Source organism: Emys orbicularis, chromosome 10 (assembly GCF_028017835.1).
Source record: "Emys orbicularis isolate rEmyOrb1 chromosome 10, rEmyOrb1.hap1, whole genome shotgun sequence".
NCBI lineage: Eukaryota > Metazoa > Chordata > Testudines > Emydidae > Emys > Emys orbicularis.
Window position 1 is genome coordinate 15,858,822 of NC_088692.1, and position 19,190 is coordinate 15,878,011.

At 43.8% G+C, this 19,190-nt stretch overlaps 1 protein-coding gene across 1 annotated transcript in view; it reads right to left on the minus strand.

Moving 5' to 3' along the window:
• CYTH3 (cytohesin 3) overlaps window positions 1–19,190 on the minus strand; it is a 39,752-nt gene that overhangs the window by 15,613 nt on the left and 4,949 nt on the right. Inside the window, exons 3-4 of the mRNA XM_065411985.1 lie at window positions 11,280–11,398; window positions 1,278–1,358 (exon numbers count right to left, since the gene is read on the minus strand). Of these exons, the coding sequence (XP_065268057.1) occupies window positions 1,278–1,358; window positions 11,280–11,398 (200 nt within the window). The remainder of the gene's footprint in view (window positions 1–1,277; window positions 1,359–11,279; window positions 11,399–19,190) is intronic.

The following is a 19,190-nucleotide window of genomic DNA, read 5'->3' on the forward strand; positions in this document are numbered from 1 at the left end:
CTTAACCAGTTGTTCCTTTCTACAGTACCTTCCCCTTTGCCATGTTTTATTCTGTGTGCTACACCCAGCTGTTGCATCTTGTCTTCAGATTAAAAAAAAAAAAAAAAAACACTACAGAATTTATAAACTATGTTTGTACACCTCCCAACACAATGGGGCCCAATCCTGATTGAGGATGTTGGGAGCTCCTATAATAAAATAATTAACAGCAGCAGCCTGCGGAAGAGTGGATTGAGGTTTGCTATTAAGAGGCAGGAGATGGAAGTATTGTGTATTCCAGACAGAACCATGGAGTCAGAGGAAACATCCTGATTCCTCAGGCAGCTCAAGTTATCACCACTACAAGCCTTAGTCAGCATAAAGCTGCTCTTATGACGCACCACATGAGAATGTAGCATGTGTAGGAAAGACCATATCAACATTTTAACCTGTCTGTTTTGGGGTGGGAGCCCCTTCCGGCTACAAATTTGACAGCACTCTCTAAACCCTGGCAATTCATTGGAATTAATCTGGATTTACACCAGGTTAACAACCAAATTCAAGCACTACATATTTTAACTTATCTGCTGCCAACCTGTGAAAAATAAGAAGTCTATTATTTACTTAACAAGAATAAATATGTTAAGAATTTAATTCTGAGGTGGTGGGAAGGAAGCGATGGGGAAAAGTAGAAGCAATACTTTGCTTTGACAATATTCTCTTTACAATGGAATCTAATCACCAATTCAGAGTCAGGGACTTTTTTGCTTATCTCAGAAAATTTGCACATGTGAGCTATTTGGCAGGCACATCAAGCATCATTTCATGGAGGATAGGTCCATCAACGGCTATTAGCCAGGATGGGTAGGGATGGTGTCCCTAGCCTCTGTTTGCCAGAAGCTGGGAATGGGCAACAGGGGATGGATCACTTGATGATTACCTGTTCTGTTCATTCCCTCTGGGGCATCTGGCATTGGCCACTGTCAGAAGACAGGAAACTGGGCTAGATGGACCTTTGGTCTGACCCAGTATGGCCGTTCTTATGTTCATCTGAAACTGGTCTTTGGCTCTTTGCATTTGTGTGAAATCATTAATTTCACGTATTAAGAGTTCAAAGGCAATGTATATGCAAACAAGCAAAAAAGAGTGAAACATGAAGATTTGTTTAGTAACAAGATACAGAGTAAATCATACATTCAAGTCAAAGATCAGCTGCTTGAGTGAATCATCATCATCATCTATATACTTAGATTTAATTAAATATGAAGTTTGATAAAAGACAATTATAATGCACTCACCTTAAGGCTTGTACAAGATTGAGATCAGCAAACTCATGGAGTTCAACAAAAGCCTGAAGAACTTTAATATTAAATTCATCTCTGAGAGAAAAAAACCAAAATGACAATAGAGAATTACTACACCAAACCATAAACTTAAAGAACTGCTTCCTATTAATGCAAAAGATAGAAAGAAAGTAAGAAACTAACCAGGCAAATAGAATCCATCGTTAATCAAATGAAGCCATCATTAATATTTCTAACACATATTTAGCTTTGGGATATTTTAAGTGCAAGATTCTTCTCCCAGTTTTGCTAAAATGAAATTTAACCTAGTAGGACTAGAAAATGCTGCTGCTGCCATTAAAAACAGGAGCTGGCAAGAGCCTGTCACTCTACATTGATTTTAACTCTTTATCTAAATGATCTTCAAAATGACTCATTCTCTTTGTTCAACAGTTATTGTTGCACCTGTCTTGAAATGGGAACCTCAAGCAGTCTGGATAAATGAATGGAAAGACTAGAGAGTTTCATGGTATCTTGTATATGTTCAGCTATAATCCTTCGCCGAAATGCTATTTTGTAACTTCTTACAGCAATATTTCCAGAGAAAAAACGGTTACTAACACAGGCGCCGGCTTCCTCCTTTCCCTGGGGGTGCTCAACCCCTACTCAGCCCCACACCGCACCCCTGCTCCGTCCCAGGCCAGGCCTCCACTCCACCCCTTCCCCCAAGGCCCCACCCCACCTCTTCCCACCCAGTTCTGCCCCCTCCCCCAAGCGCGCCCAGTTCCTACTCCTCCCCCTCCCGCACGTCGCGGAACAGGTGATCCCGTCAGGCGGGAGGCGCTGGGGGAGGGAGAGGGGAGCTGGATGCCAGTGGGTGCTAAGTACCAAGCACCCACGAATTCGGCACCTATAGTTACTAACCTTCCATAACTCTTGTTCTTCGAGATGCATTGCTCATGTCCCTTCCATGCTAGGTGTGTGCATGCCGCATGCACCATTGCCAGAGATTTTCCCCTTTGTGGTATCCATTGGGCCGGCTCTAACACCCTCTGGAGCCACATATGCTTATACGCCGGTATAAGGGGCTCCACTGGCCCTGCACCATCTCAGTTCCTACTTGCCATTGACTCTGACAGAGGGGTAGGAGGGTGGTCATGGAATGGACATGAGCAACGCATCTCAAAGAACAACAGTTACAGAAGGTTAGTAACAGTTTTTTCTTCTTCAAGTGCTTGCTCATGTCCATTCCATGCTAGGTGACTCACAATCAGTACCCCAGGAGGTGGGCTCGGAGTTTACAGACATGCTGATTGCTACACTGCTCTTCTGAAACTGGTACTGTCTCGGGCCTGCTGGATGATGGCATAATGGGACGCAAAGGTATGCACCGAAGATTAGGTCGCAGCTCTGCAGATGTCCTGGATTGAGACCAGCGCGAGGAATGCTGTTGACGAAACTTGGACTCTCGTGGAACGAACGGTTACGATGGCCGGAGGCGGGATATTCACTTGCTTGCAGCAAGCCTGAATAGAAGCAGCAGGGCTACTAACGGCTTGACAGGGGAGGCCCCATGAGCTTTGACAGGACCAGGTTTAAGTGCCATGGGGGGGGAGAGGGGTTGGTTTGCAAACTTGAGGATACAGTCTTTCCAAACCCTTGAGAAACCAGACCGTTATTTTTCCTGTACCTTAACAGATGAGAGGGCCAGGTCCTGCTGTTTTAAGTGGAGCAAATAGTCCAAGATAGACTGAAGGGAAGATCGAGATGGAAAGAGATCACATTCAGAAGCCCAAAAAGCAAAACATTTCCACTTGCCCAAGTAGGTAGCCTTGGCGGAAGGCTTTCTACAACCTAGCAAGACCTGCCAAACCTGTTCCAAGCAGGGTTGTTCTTCAGGGTTCAGCCATACAGCAGTTAGATGCAGGGAGGCGAGATTCAGATGAAGTAACCGGCTATGGTCTTGTGAAATCAGATGCAGACGGAGCGGGAGAGAGTGGAGCTGCCACCGAGAGGTCCAGGAGCATGCTGAACCAATGCTGGCGCAGCCACGCTGGTGCTCTCAGGGTAACTCTTGCCTTGTCCAGTTTGATTTTTAGAAGAACCTTGTGAACCAAGGAAATCAGGCGAAAAGCATACAGTAGGTGGCCGGCCCACAAGTGCAGGGAGGCATCCGAGAGGGAGCCTAAGCTATGCCCACGCAGCAAACAAGACTGCTGACATTTTCTGTTCTGCCTGTTGGCGAGCAGGTTCACCTGGGGAGGCCCCCCACTTTTGGAAGATGAATCTGGCGACCTCTGGGTGAAGGGACGACATGTGGTGAGAGGAGAAGGATCAGCTGAAGTGATCCACCAATACATTCCGGCCTCCTGAGAGATGTGACGCCTCGAGATGGAGTGTCTCGCACAGAAGTCCCATAGGTGGACAGCCTCCTGACACAGGGCCAAGGATGGAGCCCTTCCTTGCTTATTGCTATAGAATATGGCCACTGTATTGTCTGCCAGGACTTGTACCACTGTGCCTGAGATCTGGGGAAGGAACAGTTGGCATGCTAAGCGAACCGCCCTGAGCTCCCTGATGTTTATGTGCAGGGAAAGTTCTTCCTGGGACTGAAGGCCCTGAGGTTGTTGAGGTGGGCTCCCCACCCTAAGTCTGACGCATCTGAGACTAAGGATACCGATGGTTGTGGGGTAACAAAGGGCACCCCCATCATTGCCGACCTGGGGTCTTTCCACCAGTGCAGGGAGGCGAGGGCCTGTGAGCACTGAGTTCAAGTGGTGTCTGCTCAGGGAATAAACTGATGCTAGCCACATCTGGAGGGGTCTGAGTCACGTATTGAACCACGCAAGTACAAGCCACCATGTGACCCAGTAGCCTGAGGCACACCCCAAGCTGTTGCGATTGGGTGGGCCATGACTTTGGATATCAGGTCTGACTTGGTCTGGAAACAGGCTTCCAGCAGGAAAGCCTGGCTTGGATCGAGTCGAGCACCGCCCTGATAAATTCTATTCTCTGAACCGGGACAAGAGTTGACTTCTGCTTATTTATCAGCAGGCCCAGTGTCCTGAAGGTGACTTGGACTGTGCTAATACTGTTCTGTACTTGAGCCTGTGACCGACCTTTGATCAGCCAGTCATCAAGGTACAGGTAGACTTGTACAATTTGCTGCCTGACTAAGGCTGCTACAACCGCCATTCACTTTGTTAATACCCGTGGGGCTGCCGATAGACCAAAGGGGAAGGCGGTGAATTGAAAGTGGCGCTGACCCACTATAAACCTGAGAAATCTTCTGTGGCCACGGAAGATAGAAATATGAAAATATCTCTCCTTTAAGTCGAGGGCAGTGTACCGGTCTCTTGGGTCCAGGAGGAAATGATGGAGGCAAGGGAGACCATGTGGAACCTCAATTCATTAAGGTATCTATTGAGGTGATGCAGGTCCAAGATAGGCCGGAGGCCCCCTTTGGGCTTTGGGATTAGGAAGTACCAGGAGTGGAATCCCTTCCCTCTCAAGTCTTGAAGAACTTCCTCCACGGCCCCTATCAGTAGAAAGGATTGCACTTCCTGGACGAGGAGATGCTCATGATAAGGGGTCCTGAAAAGGGAGGGGGAGGGGAAGTGGGAGAGGGGTGAGTAGAAACCGCAGGGTATAACCAGCTGTCACCGTGTTCAGGACCCAACAGTCTGATGTTATGAATGACCATGCCAGGCTGAAGAGATAGACAGTCCGAAAATAAAAGGGGAGGCGGATTTGAAACGGTGATGGGTACAGCGCCCTCGGGTGCACCTTCAAAAGGCCTGCTTGGGTCCACCAGAGTATCTCTGAGACCCCCACTGGGAGGCTGAGTTGGGCGGAAGTGGTTGGTACCATCTATAACCCCTCTCTTTTCTTGGAGGCACCAAGAACCAAGGAGACTGCTGGGGCCTAAAGTCCTTTCTGGAAGCAGACAGAGTGTACAGGCCTAAGAATCAGAGTGGCCCTTGAAGCCAGGAACAACACCTCATGGTGACTGCAGAGGCCATGGTCTGGGCCGCTGAGTCGGCAGCGTCCAGAGCCACCTGGAGAGAGGTGCTGGACTCTTGGGGCAGGGAATCTTTGCATTTATTCAGGGAGTCCCATAGATAAAGTCCTATCTCCCCAGCAACGCTTGCTGGTTGGAGATACGCAGCAGGAGGCTACCAGTGGAATTAACCTTTCTTCTGAAAAAGTCCAGTCTCTCGACATCTTTCTGTTTTGAGGTAGCACTTGACTGGCCCTGCCTGTCCCTTTCATTCACTGCAGACACCACCAGGGACCCTGGGGGCTGCGAGTACAGGTATTCGAACCCACTTGCTGGCACTTAATACTTCTTCTCTGCCCTTTTTGAAGTGGGGGGCCAGAGAAGAAGGAGTTTGCCACTGGGCCTTGACTGGCCCCATCACTGCCTCACTGATGGGCAGAGCCACCTTGGATGGAGCTGCTGCAGCCAGGATATCAATAAGGCGGTGCAATGTCTCTTTGAGCTCCTCAATTTCCAGGCCAACATTTGTAGCAACCTGCTTTAGAATGTCCTGATGGGCCCTGAAATCATTCTGTGGAAGCAGGCTACTGGGACCCGCACCAGCCTCGTCTGGGGAGGAGAAGGAGGGAGCTAGCACCGGTGGTATGGCTCCTTCCTCTTTGTCTGCCTGGACTATGGCAATGGAGGCAACAGGGTCAGTACTGGATTTGAGCAGGAAGGAGCGGTAGCCCATCCTTCAGAAACCACTGAGTAGGAGCAGTGGTAGGAAGGATCCGGTATCTACGGGGGGGGATGGGACCCCCAGGGGTTCCATTAGGGCCACTGCTTCGGCCAGTAACTCACTGGCCAGGTGCCTGCCGGAGGACTGGTACTGAAGCTCGGTGGAGCATAGGCTGGGTATCGATGGTGGGCTTTTGGCGGTACATAAGGTTCCCTTTCGGATTCTGAAGAGGATTCTTCTCTCGGCAACCATGGGGGAGCGGTACCCGCTTCCGCCTCCATACAGTGACAGGGCTCCAGGGACTGGTGGTGTCCTGGAGATCGGGACACTGGGATCCCTGTTCCCTCCTGCTTCCGGACACCGGAGCTGGTAGGTGTCCCATTGGCCTTGGTGGGACCGAGAGAGAGAGAGAAGGTCCCTAGCCACCTGAAAAGCCTCTGGAGTCAATGATACTGTCAGTCTACAGGCACCGTAGTGGCCTCCTGGTCTCAGCGGAGAGCCCTGCACCAGGCTTAACGCCCTCAGCAGAGTTGATGGTGCCGACATGGGTCCAGGGGCAGAAGAGTGGCCAGGCCTGGGTCTCACTCAACTGCCTTCTCCTTGCTTCTCTCTCTCCTGCTTTCTCGGCCCACTGCTTCTTATGCTTCTTCCTCCGCACCGGAGATGGAGAACAGCGCCGGGAAGAGCTCATTGCCGTGGGAGTACTTCGCAGCGACACCAAAGTACTCAGCACCGAATCGGAGGAGCTCGGCTCTGAGACAGGTCTGAGAGTGGCTTCCCTGGGGATAGCCTTCAGTCTGATGTCCCCGTCTTTTTTGGTGCGGGGTCTGAAATCCCAACAGACTTGGCTCTTGTCCTTCGTGTGAGTTTTGCCCAGGCACTTTAAGCACCTGGAGTGCAAGTCACTCACGGGCATAGGCTTGCCACAGGCAGCACAAGGCTTAAAGCCTGGGGACCGGGGTATGCCCGGCCACTGGGGCAAAGAAGTCCCTCACGATAGGAACTAACTAACTAACTTTATATATATATACATACACACACACACACACACACACATACAATTTGAAATATAGACACTACACTATGATAACTATGAATGTAGAAAAAAGTTTAAAAACCACTAGGAAGAAGCCTTTCCAAAGCAAGAAGGGTCGTTCCAGCAACCGTCGTGGGCAGTAAGAAGGAACCGAGTGGGTGCAGGGCCGGCAGCGCCCCTTATACCAGCACATAAGCATGTGGCTCCTGAGGGCGCCAGAGCCAGCCCAACGGATACCACTAAGGGAAAAATCTCTGTCAACAGTGCAAGCGGCGCACCCACACCTAGCACAGAATGGACATGAGCAAGCACTCGAAGAACAACAAAACATTACTATGCTTTCTTTAGCAACAGCACACTAGAGGGGGAAAGAGTCATGTTCCCCCCCCTCTCTCTCATCCCCTTCTCCTATAGGACAGAACCATCACTGCCAAACTGTTAAATCAACAGCTATCAATAAGGCCTGCTCCCTAAATACAGACCTAAAAAGGAATAATAAAATACCACTTGACGCGTACAGTATCCTTAGTCCATTCTGAGAAATCACTGCACTGAATGCTTCTTTCCCAAGATCACGCTAAAAACATAATAGGTATTGAATTTAATTTCCCCCTGTATGTCCCTTAAACTTCTAAACAAAACCAAAGTTAGAATGAGTTTAAGTATGCAATATGGTATGCAATTTTTGAAATGCAAACAGAAATTTAATACAACAAGAACAACCTGGGTCCACATGCAATTTAATTTCAACACCAAACCTGACAGTAGTGCAGTCTATATCTAGGACTTTGGGGGTAGAGGGAGAGGGAAAATCAAGTTGTGGTGTTGTTTACCTCCTACCTCACCAGTAATAGTAACTGACAACAGTTTTAGTATGGTTCAAGGGACAGAATAGAATTCACTTCACTTTTGCATAGCTGAACTGACACAACATTGCTAAGAGAAGTAAAAACTTGATTACATTAGTAAAGTTAGATGTACACAGCAAGCAGAAATGTGGCATAAAAATTAGCTTAATATCCACATTTCTGACTTCACGCTGGATATTTTCCATGGTTTTCTGGCCAAATATTAGCCACATATCATTGCAGTCATATTTTCAGTTCTTCTCATGTTTTAATTGCCACTCTGTAGATTGACACTAATTTCTGAGTCGTAATTTGACATTTAATGTTGGTTACTATATTAGTCTGCAGTTAACTGTTCAGAATTCAAGAAGATGGAAACTGAGTTGTGTAGACACAGTATACTCACACAACTGAAACCAATGAAATTTTAGGGATTAGTTAGGAAGAGACAAACAGCACAGCTTGATTTTTTCAGATCCTAGATGAAGACTGCAGTGTTGGCAGGTTTGGGATGGGAAGAGGTGGGAAATAATCTTTTGAATTGTAAATTGAGCTAGTTTGCTATGATCCTGCAGACACCAACTCCTGAAAATAATCACAGTGACTTCAGTGGCACTATTGATGTGAGCAAGGACTAGTTGCATGACTAAGGGTTTGAGGATCAGGCCCTGAGAGGAAAAAATATTATTTCAAGATCAGATGCCAGAGTGAAAAAGAGAAGAAACATGGATTACTTTACACAAACTCTATTGTAATTATGGAGATTAAGTTAATAATGCATAGTGGAGGTATAGCGATCTATAAAAAAAAAAAAAAAAAAAATCTACATTTTCATTACTTGTAGTTGAAATATTCAAAATGATGTTTGGAATGTTTCTCAGAGGTCTAGTTCTCATGTTTATGCAAAAAGTTGAAATTCCTACATACTGTGCACCATGTTACAGTATAAACTTTCATTATACCTACTTAACTCTAAGGGCCTATAGCGAACTGCAAGCTAAAACCCCAATCCTGTAAATAGATTCCATGTGGGCTTAAGGGTGTTATGGCAGAGAAGATCAGTTTACAAGAGTAGGGCCCAAGTGACTAGGCTATTAAAACTCTAACTGGCATCTGATTTTGATAAAAAATACAGGCAAGAGTTATGTCTGTAGTCTTTTCAATGAAGAAAGAGATGACTTTACAGGTTTTACCAGTGATACAATTTTGCAGCTGAATTTTTTTTTAAACAAATACTTTCTGTACTGCATTACAACTGGAGTAATCTGCATATTTATTGTGCTGTACATGATAAAAGCTAAGATGCATTCTCCCCTTTAGGTACCTACTTAATACCCATTAACGTTAATAGGATGTATATGTGCAGGGAAGAAGACAACACTAAATAAAAACAGCTGACTATCATTAGTCTAGGCACCAACCTTTTGAATGATGAGCAATTTTCTCATCATCTAGTTACTAACATCATGAAGCATTCTTTGTCTGGGCAGACCATTAAGAACTACTACAAGATTGTTGAAATATGATTCTGAAACCTTCCAGAAGTTTATGACATTAAATCTTGCACAATAACCAAATCTAGAAAACCTATTTTATTTTTCAGAGTAATGAATTGTGTAAGCAATGTGTGATATTTTCATAATTCATCCATTTTTAAAAAAGCTTCTTATAGCACAGTGCTTTTACTTCCCAATATAACTTTTATAACCCTCAGGGTACAATGTACCTCATGCAGTCAGTGAAGGTGAGAGAGAGACTGATAAAAAGTGTAATTCTCCACTAGAGCAATCAAGCAATTAAAAAAATTAATCGCGATTAATCGTGATGTTAAACAATAATAGATATTGTTAAATATTAACAATTAAATATTTTTGGATGTTTTCTATATTTTCAAATATATTGATTTCAATTACAACACAAAGTGTACAGTGCTCACTTTATATTTATTTTTATTACAAATATTTGCACTGTAGATAACAAAATAAATAGTATTTTTCAACTCACTGAATACAAGTACTGTAAAAAATAACTGCATTCAAACATGAACAATATAAAACTTTAGCACCTACAAGTCCACTCAGTCCCACTTCTTGTTCAGCCAATCGCTCAGACAAACAAGTTTGGTTACAATTTGCAGGAGATAATGCTGCCCACTTCTTGTTTACAATGTCACCTGAAAGCGAGAACAGGTGTTCACATGCACTGTTATAGCTGGCGTCACAAGATATTTACGTGCCAGATGCACTAAAGATTCATATGTCCCTTCATGCTTCGACCACCATTCCAAAGGACATAAGTCCATGCTGATGACGGATTCTGTTCGATAACGATCCAAAAGCAGGGCGGACCATTGCATGTTCATTTTAATTATCTGAGTCAGATGCCACCAGCAGAAGGTTAATTTTCTTTTTTGGTGGTTCAGTTTCTGTAGTTATCATATCAGAGTGTTGCTCTTTTAAGACTTCTGAAAACATGCTCCATACTTCATCCCTCTCAGATTTTGGACGGCACTTCAGATTCTTAAATCTTGGGTCTAGTGCTGTAGCTATTTTTAGAAATCTCACATTGGTACCTTTTTTGCGTTTTGTCAAACCTGCTGTGAAAGTGTTCTTAAAACAAACATGTGCTGGGTCATCATCCAAGACTGCTATAACACGAAATATATGGCAGAATGCGGGTAAAACAGAACAATTCTCCTCCAAGGAGTTCAGTCACAAATTTAATTAATGAATTATTTTTTTAACAAGCATTATCAGCATGTCCTCTGGAATGGTGGCCAAAGCATGAAAGGGCATACAAATGTTTAGCATAGTTGGCACATAAATACCTTGCAATGCAAGCTACAAAGGTGCCATGCAAATGCTTGTTCTCACTTTCAGGTGACATTGTAAATAAGAAGCAGGCAGCAGTATCTCCCGTAAATGTAAACAAACTTGTTTGTCTTAGCGATTGGCTGAACAAGAAGTAGGACTGAGTGGACTTGTAGGCTTTAAAGTTTTACATCGTTTTGTTTTTGAGTGCAGTTATATAACAACAAAAATCTACATTTGTAAGTTACACTTTCATGATAAAGAGATTGCACTACAGTACTTGTATGAGGTGAATTGCAAAATACTATTTCTTTTATCATTTTTACAGTGAATATATTTGTAATCAAATATAATAATATAAAGTGAGCACTGTACACTTTGTATTCAGTGTTGCAACAGAGATCAATATATTTGAAAAATGTAGAAAAACATCCAAAAATATTTAATAAATTTCAATTGGTAGTCTATTGTTTAACAGTGCGATTAATCGTGATTAATTTTTTTAGTTCGTGTGAGTTAACTGCGATTAATCGACAGCCCTACTCTCCATGTATTTAAACATACTATATAACGAAAGAAGAGATAAATTTGTTTCAGTTTACCTCTCACCAAGGTAATCTCCAATTACAGTTTTATTTAGTCCTTCCCCTTTATAGAGGAACTGTGCAATGTCTTCTGGAGTGTTCTGCAGCAGGTCATTTTCTATAAGAAACTGGATCCCCTAGGAAAAGAAATTTAAGAGGAAGAAGAATTATGTTTCCTTTCACAAACATTTATTTGAACACTGTCCAGGATATTTTGGGATGAATACACAGAGATATACATATCTGTACCATTTTCCACATTAAAAAAAAAATCTGTAGATTAAATTAGAGAAATCATTTATCTTTCAGGTAACGAAACTAGACATCTGTTCAGTCAGGTAGGTAATTTCTAGAATTAATTTACAGATCAGAAAAAGGAATTCCTAAGGTTGGAAACAGCAGGTGGCAATTTAAATTCCTTAAATATAGAAAGATATTTAATTGAGTAACTATTCCATATTGGCCTTGGGAAGCAAACTGAAAGGGGAGTTAGCATTTAACAAAATTCAAATCAGTCCATGTTACTGCGTTAATATCGGGCAGAGGGCATAATCTGTGAGATCACATAAAGAGAGATACAGGGACAACATAATTTACTTATCATCATACTACAAGATAAAGCATCTGTTATAATTTGCAATACCATGACTGAATGCATCAAGTCATTACTTGCAGTAGAAATTATGATTGGAGATAATTAATCCCATTTTGAGAATTTATGGGAAATCTTGGCATTAGGATGGTAATTAATTTCTGTCCCTGCTTGAACTAAACTATTCAAAGAGAGGATCCCATCATGGCAAATAAAGCCCAACGAAGTCAATGAGTGTCTTTCCATTTCATTTAATGAGCTTTCAATCAAGCTCATTCAGAGATGGGCTGAGGAAACAAGAGAGAGTAACCCTATAGAGAGTCAAGAGACAGGAAAGTTTTGGCTTGTCCATCCTCAGAGGCCTTTTTAGCCTTTGTACTTCCTAAATATTCTCATGAGATAAAGAGTCCTTGATATACAGTTTCTAGGGAAATCCAGAAGGCTTTCTGCAAAGAAATGAGGAAAGGACATTTTCAAAAACTGTATTAACATTATAGAAGTCTTAAGGAATAAAAGGGATGCTGTGTTAGCTCTTAGAAGGATACTCAAGTCCCAGACAGATATTTCTCCAAGACAATATTTCTCTAACAAAAGGTCTTAATTTTTCCATTGCTTTCACAAAATTTATAACAAAATGTTGGGAGAAAGTAGCAATGGCAGCTCCATACAACTTTGAGGTCCTGAAATCTATCCATATGTGGAAGAGTTCACTAAATTATTAAAATCTTTGCCACTGAAACACATCCTGAGATTCCACTTGTTATTTTTAGAGATAAAAGCAAAAAACTTCTCCATTTCTGTAAATGGATATTGTTTATTGTTGTTCTCCTCCAGACTTGCGGGACATCCATCATCCTTGAAAAGGTAGGGAGAGGGAGGAAGAAAAAATACTGTACTACTTCTAATTTTACCTTCCACTGTCCAAGCCATTAGTGGAAACATGAAAATATTCTTATGGTTGGTTGATTTAGTTTGTTTTTGCAAACAAACCAAACCTGCCTGGTAGGGAGGATTAGTTTGCTGACTGCAATCTACTTTAGGAGGGCAAACCTATTGCCATTCAGTCTTGAAGCTTTTTTTTAAGCCAGAAAGACCATTCACTCTCTTGAAGTTTCGCCACTGGAAAAACTACTTTCAGTGTCAGGATAGAACATTGATGTTTATGACTCTCTTTTCAAATCACAGAGAAAGACATGATTTCTTTGCAAAGAAAATATTTCAGTTTTATCTTGTAGTAGCAGTAGCCTTCCTCAGACATAATGATCCTCCTGAATTTTGCTTGATAGTTGGATGTGTTGACTACTTAGCTAGACAAAAAGATGCTCCAAAGAGGAGTAAACGTAGGCAAATAAAATGAACTTTTTGTTTCCAAGAATAAGTTTGGTACATGTCTGAAAAGAGCACTGTGACAATTAGGAGATTATTCCAAATTAAGGAACAAATAAGGTTCATCAGGATACAGACATTTTCAGCTTTAAAAAACACAAACCACCACTGAAAGCCATAAATCTGTCAAGCACAGAAAATCCTGTAGGAGTTCTAAAGGATGCATTCCAGAGGTGTCGTAACTGTGGAGTTGTTAAAGCAGTGTTGATTTTTTTCCACTTAAATCAGGATTAAAATCACTACCATACTTAAATAATTTAATTTTGTCTTTAAAATGTAACACCATAACTCTTCAGAGGATGATTGAATTTTCTATACTTCTCTGGTCAAAAGACTATTTTAAAATGAGCCCTTTTTGAAAAAAAAAAAAAAAAAAAAAAAAAGTTTTTAAATCTCTTATAGCTAAGAACCAGTCCCTATAAACTCCATCGTCTCTCTCTTTCTCTCTCTCTCTCTCACACACACACACAATACCTCCGGGATAGGATCATTTTCAAAGTTTGAAAGAAACACATGCAATAGATTTCAGAGTAGCAGCCGTGTTAGTCTGTATCCTCATGCAATAGAGTTATTCCCCTTGTCACTCTAATTCAGCTCTACAAAGGGAAGAGAAAGAACTGCCCAGTTACCCTATTTCTGTTCTCAAAAATTATTTTCCTATTTCTCTAGTCCTTGTGCCCTGTCCTCACCTACATACTTTACTCTATGCACCTCTGGTCCTCCATCTTTCCATGCTTCATACTCTAATTTGTTAAACCTAGCAGGGGTTATGCTGATTTAAAAGAATGAGCTTCCTTTGATATGAGGGCATAGGACATCCTTTCAGACAAGCGTCAGAAACAACAGCTATGTCAGTAATGAAACTGCAAGTTCCCTTTCTTTGGCATCTTTAGCGCCTCATTCTTTTTTATGCATCTATGACTGTGTTCAATTCTGGTCGCCTTATCTGTAAAGAATATAGCAGAAAGACAATTCCATGAAAAATGATGGAAATTATTAGAGGCCATGAGAAAGCTTTTGTGTGAAGACAGGTTGAAAAAGATTGTGAAACGTTTACTTTTAAAAGGGACATGAGAAAGGTATCAAATTAAAGAACAGAACAGAGACAGTAGATCGAGAAGTTCAGTTAAACTGGAAGGATACAAATGTAACTAGCTTGTTAAACTCATTGCCACACGATACCATAGAGGACAGCAAAATTCAACAGAGGACTGGACATCTCTATGGTCAGTAAGGACATCCAGAATTCCATTAGTAAGGTTTTTCAAAAACAAGTTTAGCTAAGTCCTGGTTTATAAGCCAACCTCTACTTGCAGGAGTTAGGAAGTAGCTTTCTGTATGAGCAGGTTAATCCTTTACTGTCTACTATAGGGCTTCTTATACCTCTCTCTAAAGCATCTAGTACTAGCCATTGTCAGAAATACAATATTGGACTAGATGGACCACCAGTGTAATCTGCTATGGCACTTGCTATATTCCCATTATAGACTATAGAACAGTGATTCTCAAACTTTTTTTTCCCGTGGACCACTTGCAAATTGCTGAGGGTCTCAGCGGGCCACGTAATGATCTTCCAAATGTTTGTACCGCTAGCTAACTATTGTAAAGCGCTTTGGATAAAAAAGCGCTATATAAAAAAAAGTTATAATAATTAACTTTTTTGGTTCTACAAATAAAAGCACACAACTCATATTTTAATAGCAGTAGCCTTACCTTTCTATGCGATAGATGTGCCTTCTCTCCCTTGCCGTGGCAGCCCCCGAGCTGGGGCTGGGAAGGATGGGGGTCTCTCCCCCACTGCAGCAGCCCCCGGGCTGGGAAGGAGGGCCATCTCTCCCCAGCAGCCACAGCCCTGGATCTGCGGAAAGTAGCCTCTTTCTCTGGCCACCGCAGCCCTACACATCCCAAATTCCCCCACCCCCTCTTCTCACTCCACTGCCACCTCCCACCATCCCCTATTCCCCTCAAGGCTACCTCCGCACCTTACGTGTGCGTCTTCTCCAGCGTCCAGGCACCTAATTAGTGGAGCCACACCTGTGCGGCTCCACTAATTAGGTGGGTGACGCTTCATTTTCTCATGTGCGGCTGCCCAGGTGTGCACCTTAGAGGGAACTATCTGTGGACCACCTGAATGGAGCTCGTGGACCACTGGTTGTCCGTGGACCACAGTTTGAGAACCTCTGCTATAGAATATGTATTCCCATGGGGGACATATTTTACCATACAGGTTGGAATTAAAGTTTTGCATTCAGGTGGGATTGTGAGGAATTTGATGTTTGCATTGTGGCTGGACTAGAATGGCATTTTCTTGTGCAGCACAGGAGAAAGTGAGGATGGCCGGGTACTGGAAAGGTGGTATAGTATAAGAGTTGAGATTACTGTGATATCAGTTTAATATATTATTTTCTTGATTTTTAATTACTGCATTATTTAAAAATACACTGGCAAAACTAATGCAAAGTTAGGGACACTTATGCATGCTAGATTAACAAGTTCACTTTCTTACAGAAGCTAGAATAGGTGAAAACTTCCTTTTAGCAGAAAAATTATGCAAAAAGGCCATCAATTCAGGATATAGGCCTTCTAGATCTGATAAAGTAGTCTATTGTAGGTAACATTATTTCAATGTATGTATAGTACCTTACAGAAGGCTGAATGCAGTTATGTGCTGTCTTGTTTTTTCATTACAAGTATGTAACAAGTACAGTGGATTCATCATCAGACAATTTTGAACGCATACAGACAATGGCTAGGGGGAATTAGTTATAATCTCCAAAACAGGTCTTAATGTATCTATTTTAACTGAAATATAAGGACATCCCATCAACCCTACCCTTGTCTTCATGAAGCTAATCAGGTTTCTTAGATCTAACAATACCTCTTTTCTGCAAATCCAAATCCTCAAATTACCATCCACAGAAACAGTCATCTTAAATACCCTGCAAACCAGGACTCAATTTCATTTTCCTTTGTAGCAGAAAAGAGGTGATAAAGAATTAAGAGGCAGATAGACAGGAAGAGGAGATTTGTCTGGGACAACAACAGTGTCTGGAAGAAGTGGGTCAAATAGACCACTCAAATACCCCTGACTCCCACTCTAGACTTTGTCTCTCTCTGTACTGCTTTAGCCTCTGTTGACTAATTTAAGACAGGAGACAGCTGTATTAGTTTGCCTTCTCCACATAAAACACGATTACAAAAATGTATTTATACATTCACTACAAATATTAAATATATTTTTCTTAGTCAGTTATTAATGACTTCAATTAAATCAGCTTTGAATTTCAGTTTATATTTTAGAGTTAATCATAAAGTTTTATACCTCCCAAGAAGAACTGTCTTTCGAGATCCACCACAGACAATGTGTATCAAGCCCCAGCTATGATTTCATACTTCAAATTCACATACTATGGTGCTTTTCACACAAACCCAAAAGCATTTTATAAACTTTACAGATATAGAGCCCTGTTCACATGAGATCAAAGCTAAACTGGTTTTGAAAAGATATATACAACAACACCATGTAACTGCATCAAATGAAACAGTTTTCAAATCCAGTTCAGTGTACCCATGGAACAAATCAGCAAACAAAGTCAAATATAATAAACTCTTACCCACAAAAGGTTCAATTAGGATGGGTAACAGATTAGCCGGATTTGAAAATTCCATAGCACTAATTTAAACTAGGAGTTCGCAGACACTTTGGGTATGTCTACACTACAAGAGTAGTTCGATTTCACTTAAATCGAATATGTGGAATCGATATTACAAAGTCGAACGTGTGTGACCACACTAAGGACAGTAATTCGACTTTGTGAGACTTTGTGAGTCCACACTAACGGGGCAAGCGTCGACATTGGAAGCGGTGCAGTGTGGGCAGCTATCCCACAGTTCCCGCAGTCCCCGCTGCCCATTGGAATTCTGGGTCGAGCCCCAAATGCCTTCTGGGTAAAAAATTGTGTCAAGGGTGCTTTTGGGTACCTGTCGTCATCCGTCCGTCACTCCCGCCCTCCCTCCCTCCCTCCCTGAAAGCGCCGGCGGGAAATCAGTTCGCGCACTTTTCTGATCAGTGACAGCGCGGACGCCACAGCAGTGCGAGCATGGATCCCGCTGCGACCATCGCTGCAGTTGTGGCCGTTCTCAACGCCTCGCAGCTTCTCATCCACCTTTACCAGAGGCAGCTGCAGAGAAATCAGGAGAGGAGGCTACGGCACCACCGTGAGGGCCTGAAGTCGGAGAGTAGCTCAGAGCTCTCAGAAACCACGAGACCCTGCGCCCAGGACATCACGGTGGCAATGGGTCTTGTTGATATTGTGGAACGGCGATTCTGGGCACGGGAAACAAGCACGGACTGGTGGGACCGCATAGTGCTTCAGGTCTGGGATGAATCCCAGTGGCTGCGAAACTTTCGCATGCGGAAGGGGACTTTCCTCGAACTTTGTGATTTGCTGTCCCCTGCCCTGAAGCGCAAGGACACCCGGATGCGAGCAGCCCTGACTGCCCAGAAGCGAGTGGCCATAGCCCTCTGGAAGCTTGCAACGCCAGACAGCTACCGGTCAGTCGCGAACCACTTTGGTGTGGGCAAGTCTACCGTGGGGGTTGTTGTCATGCAAGTAGCCAAGGCAATTGTCAAGGTACTGCTATCAAAGGTAGTGACCCTGGGAAACGTGGAGCTCATCATAGATGGCTTTGCCGAGATGGGATTCCCAAACTGCGGTGGGGCTATAGATGGGACTCACATCCCTATCCTTGGACCGGACCACCAGGCCAGCCAGTACATAAACAGAAAGGGCTACTTTTCAATGGTGCTGCAAGCACTGGTGGACCACAGGGGACGTTTTACGAACATCAACGTCGGCTGGCTGGGCAAGGTTCATGACGCTCGCGTGTTCAGGAACTCTGGTCTGTTTAGACGGCTGCAGGAAGGTCTTTACTTCCCGGAGCACAAAATAAGTCTTGGGGATGTGGAGATGCCTACAGTGATCCTCGGGGACCCTGCATACCCGCTAATGCCCTGGCTCATGAAGCCCTATACTGGCGCCCTGGACTCAGAGAAAGAACTGTTCAACTACCGTTTGAGCAAGTGCAGAATGGTGGTGGAGTGTGCCTTTGGCCGTCTCAAGGGGAGATGGAGAAGCTTACTCACTCGCTGTGATCTCAGCGAAACCAATATCCCCATTGTGATAGCTGCTTGCTGTGTGCTCCACAATCTGTGTGAGAGCAAGGGGGAGACCTTTATGGCGGGGTGGGAGGTTGAGGCAAATAGCCTGGCATCTGATTACGCCCAGCCAGACAGCTGGGCGATTAGAAGATCCCAGCGGGACGCGCTGTGCATCAGGGAGGCTTTGAAAGCTAGGTTCCTGACTGAGCAGGGTCTCCAGTGACTGTTTAGTTTGTGGACACAGATGCTGAACCTGCCCCCGTTTCTTTACCCAGTTACTGTTGACTATCCTTCCAAGTTACATTCCCCCTTCACCACCTTCCCAACAAATAAAATCTGTTCCGTTTTGTTAATGAACAACGTTGTCTTTCTTACTGTTTTCGCGGGAATGTTTTAAACCGGGGACGCAGACTGTGGCGGGGGGCGGGTTTAGTGTTCTGATGCAAATGATGCTTCTAAACTCCGGGAATGACAGGCTCCGCAGTGGTGGATTGGTTGTTTCAACGGAGCCTGCCAGCAGTCCTGGGCGGGACTGCGTGTATGTGTCGGCCAAGTGACTTTCTGGCAGGGGGCGGAGGGTTACAGACCCCCTGCTGCGTGGCTGTGATCCAGGATAAGGACCGCGGCATAAGATCTCTAACTGCCCTCCCCCGACACAAAGTCACAGAACAACCCCCCTGCCCCCCAGAACATGAAAACCACCTCCCAGACTGACCAGGGTAACTGGTGACTGCACTGTATATGTGTCCTGATGCTGGACCTGCCCCCGCCTCTGTAGCCTGCTAAAGGT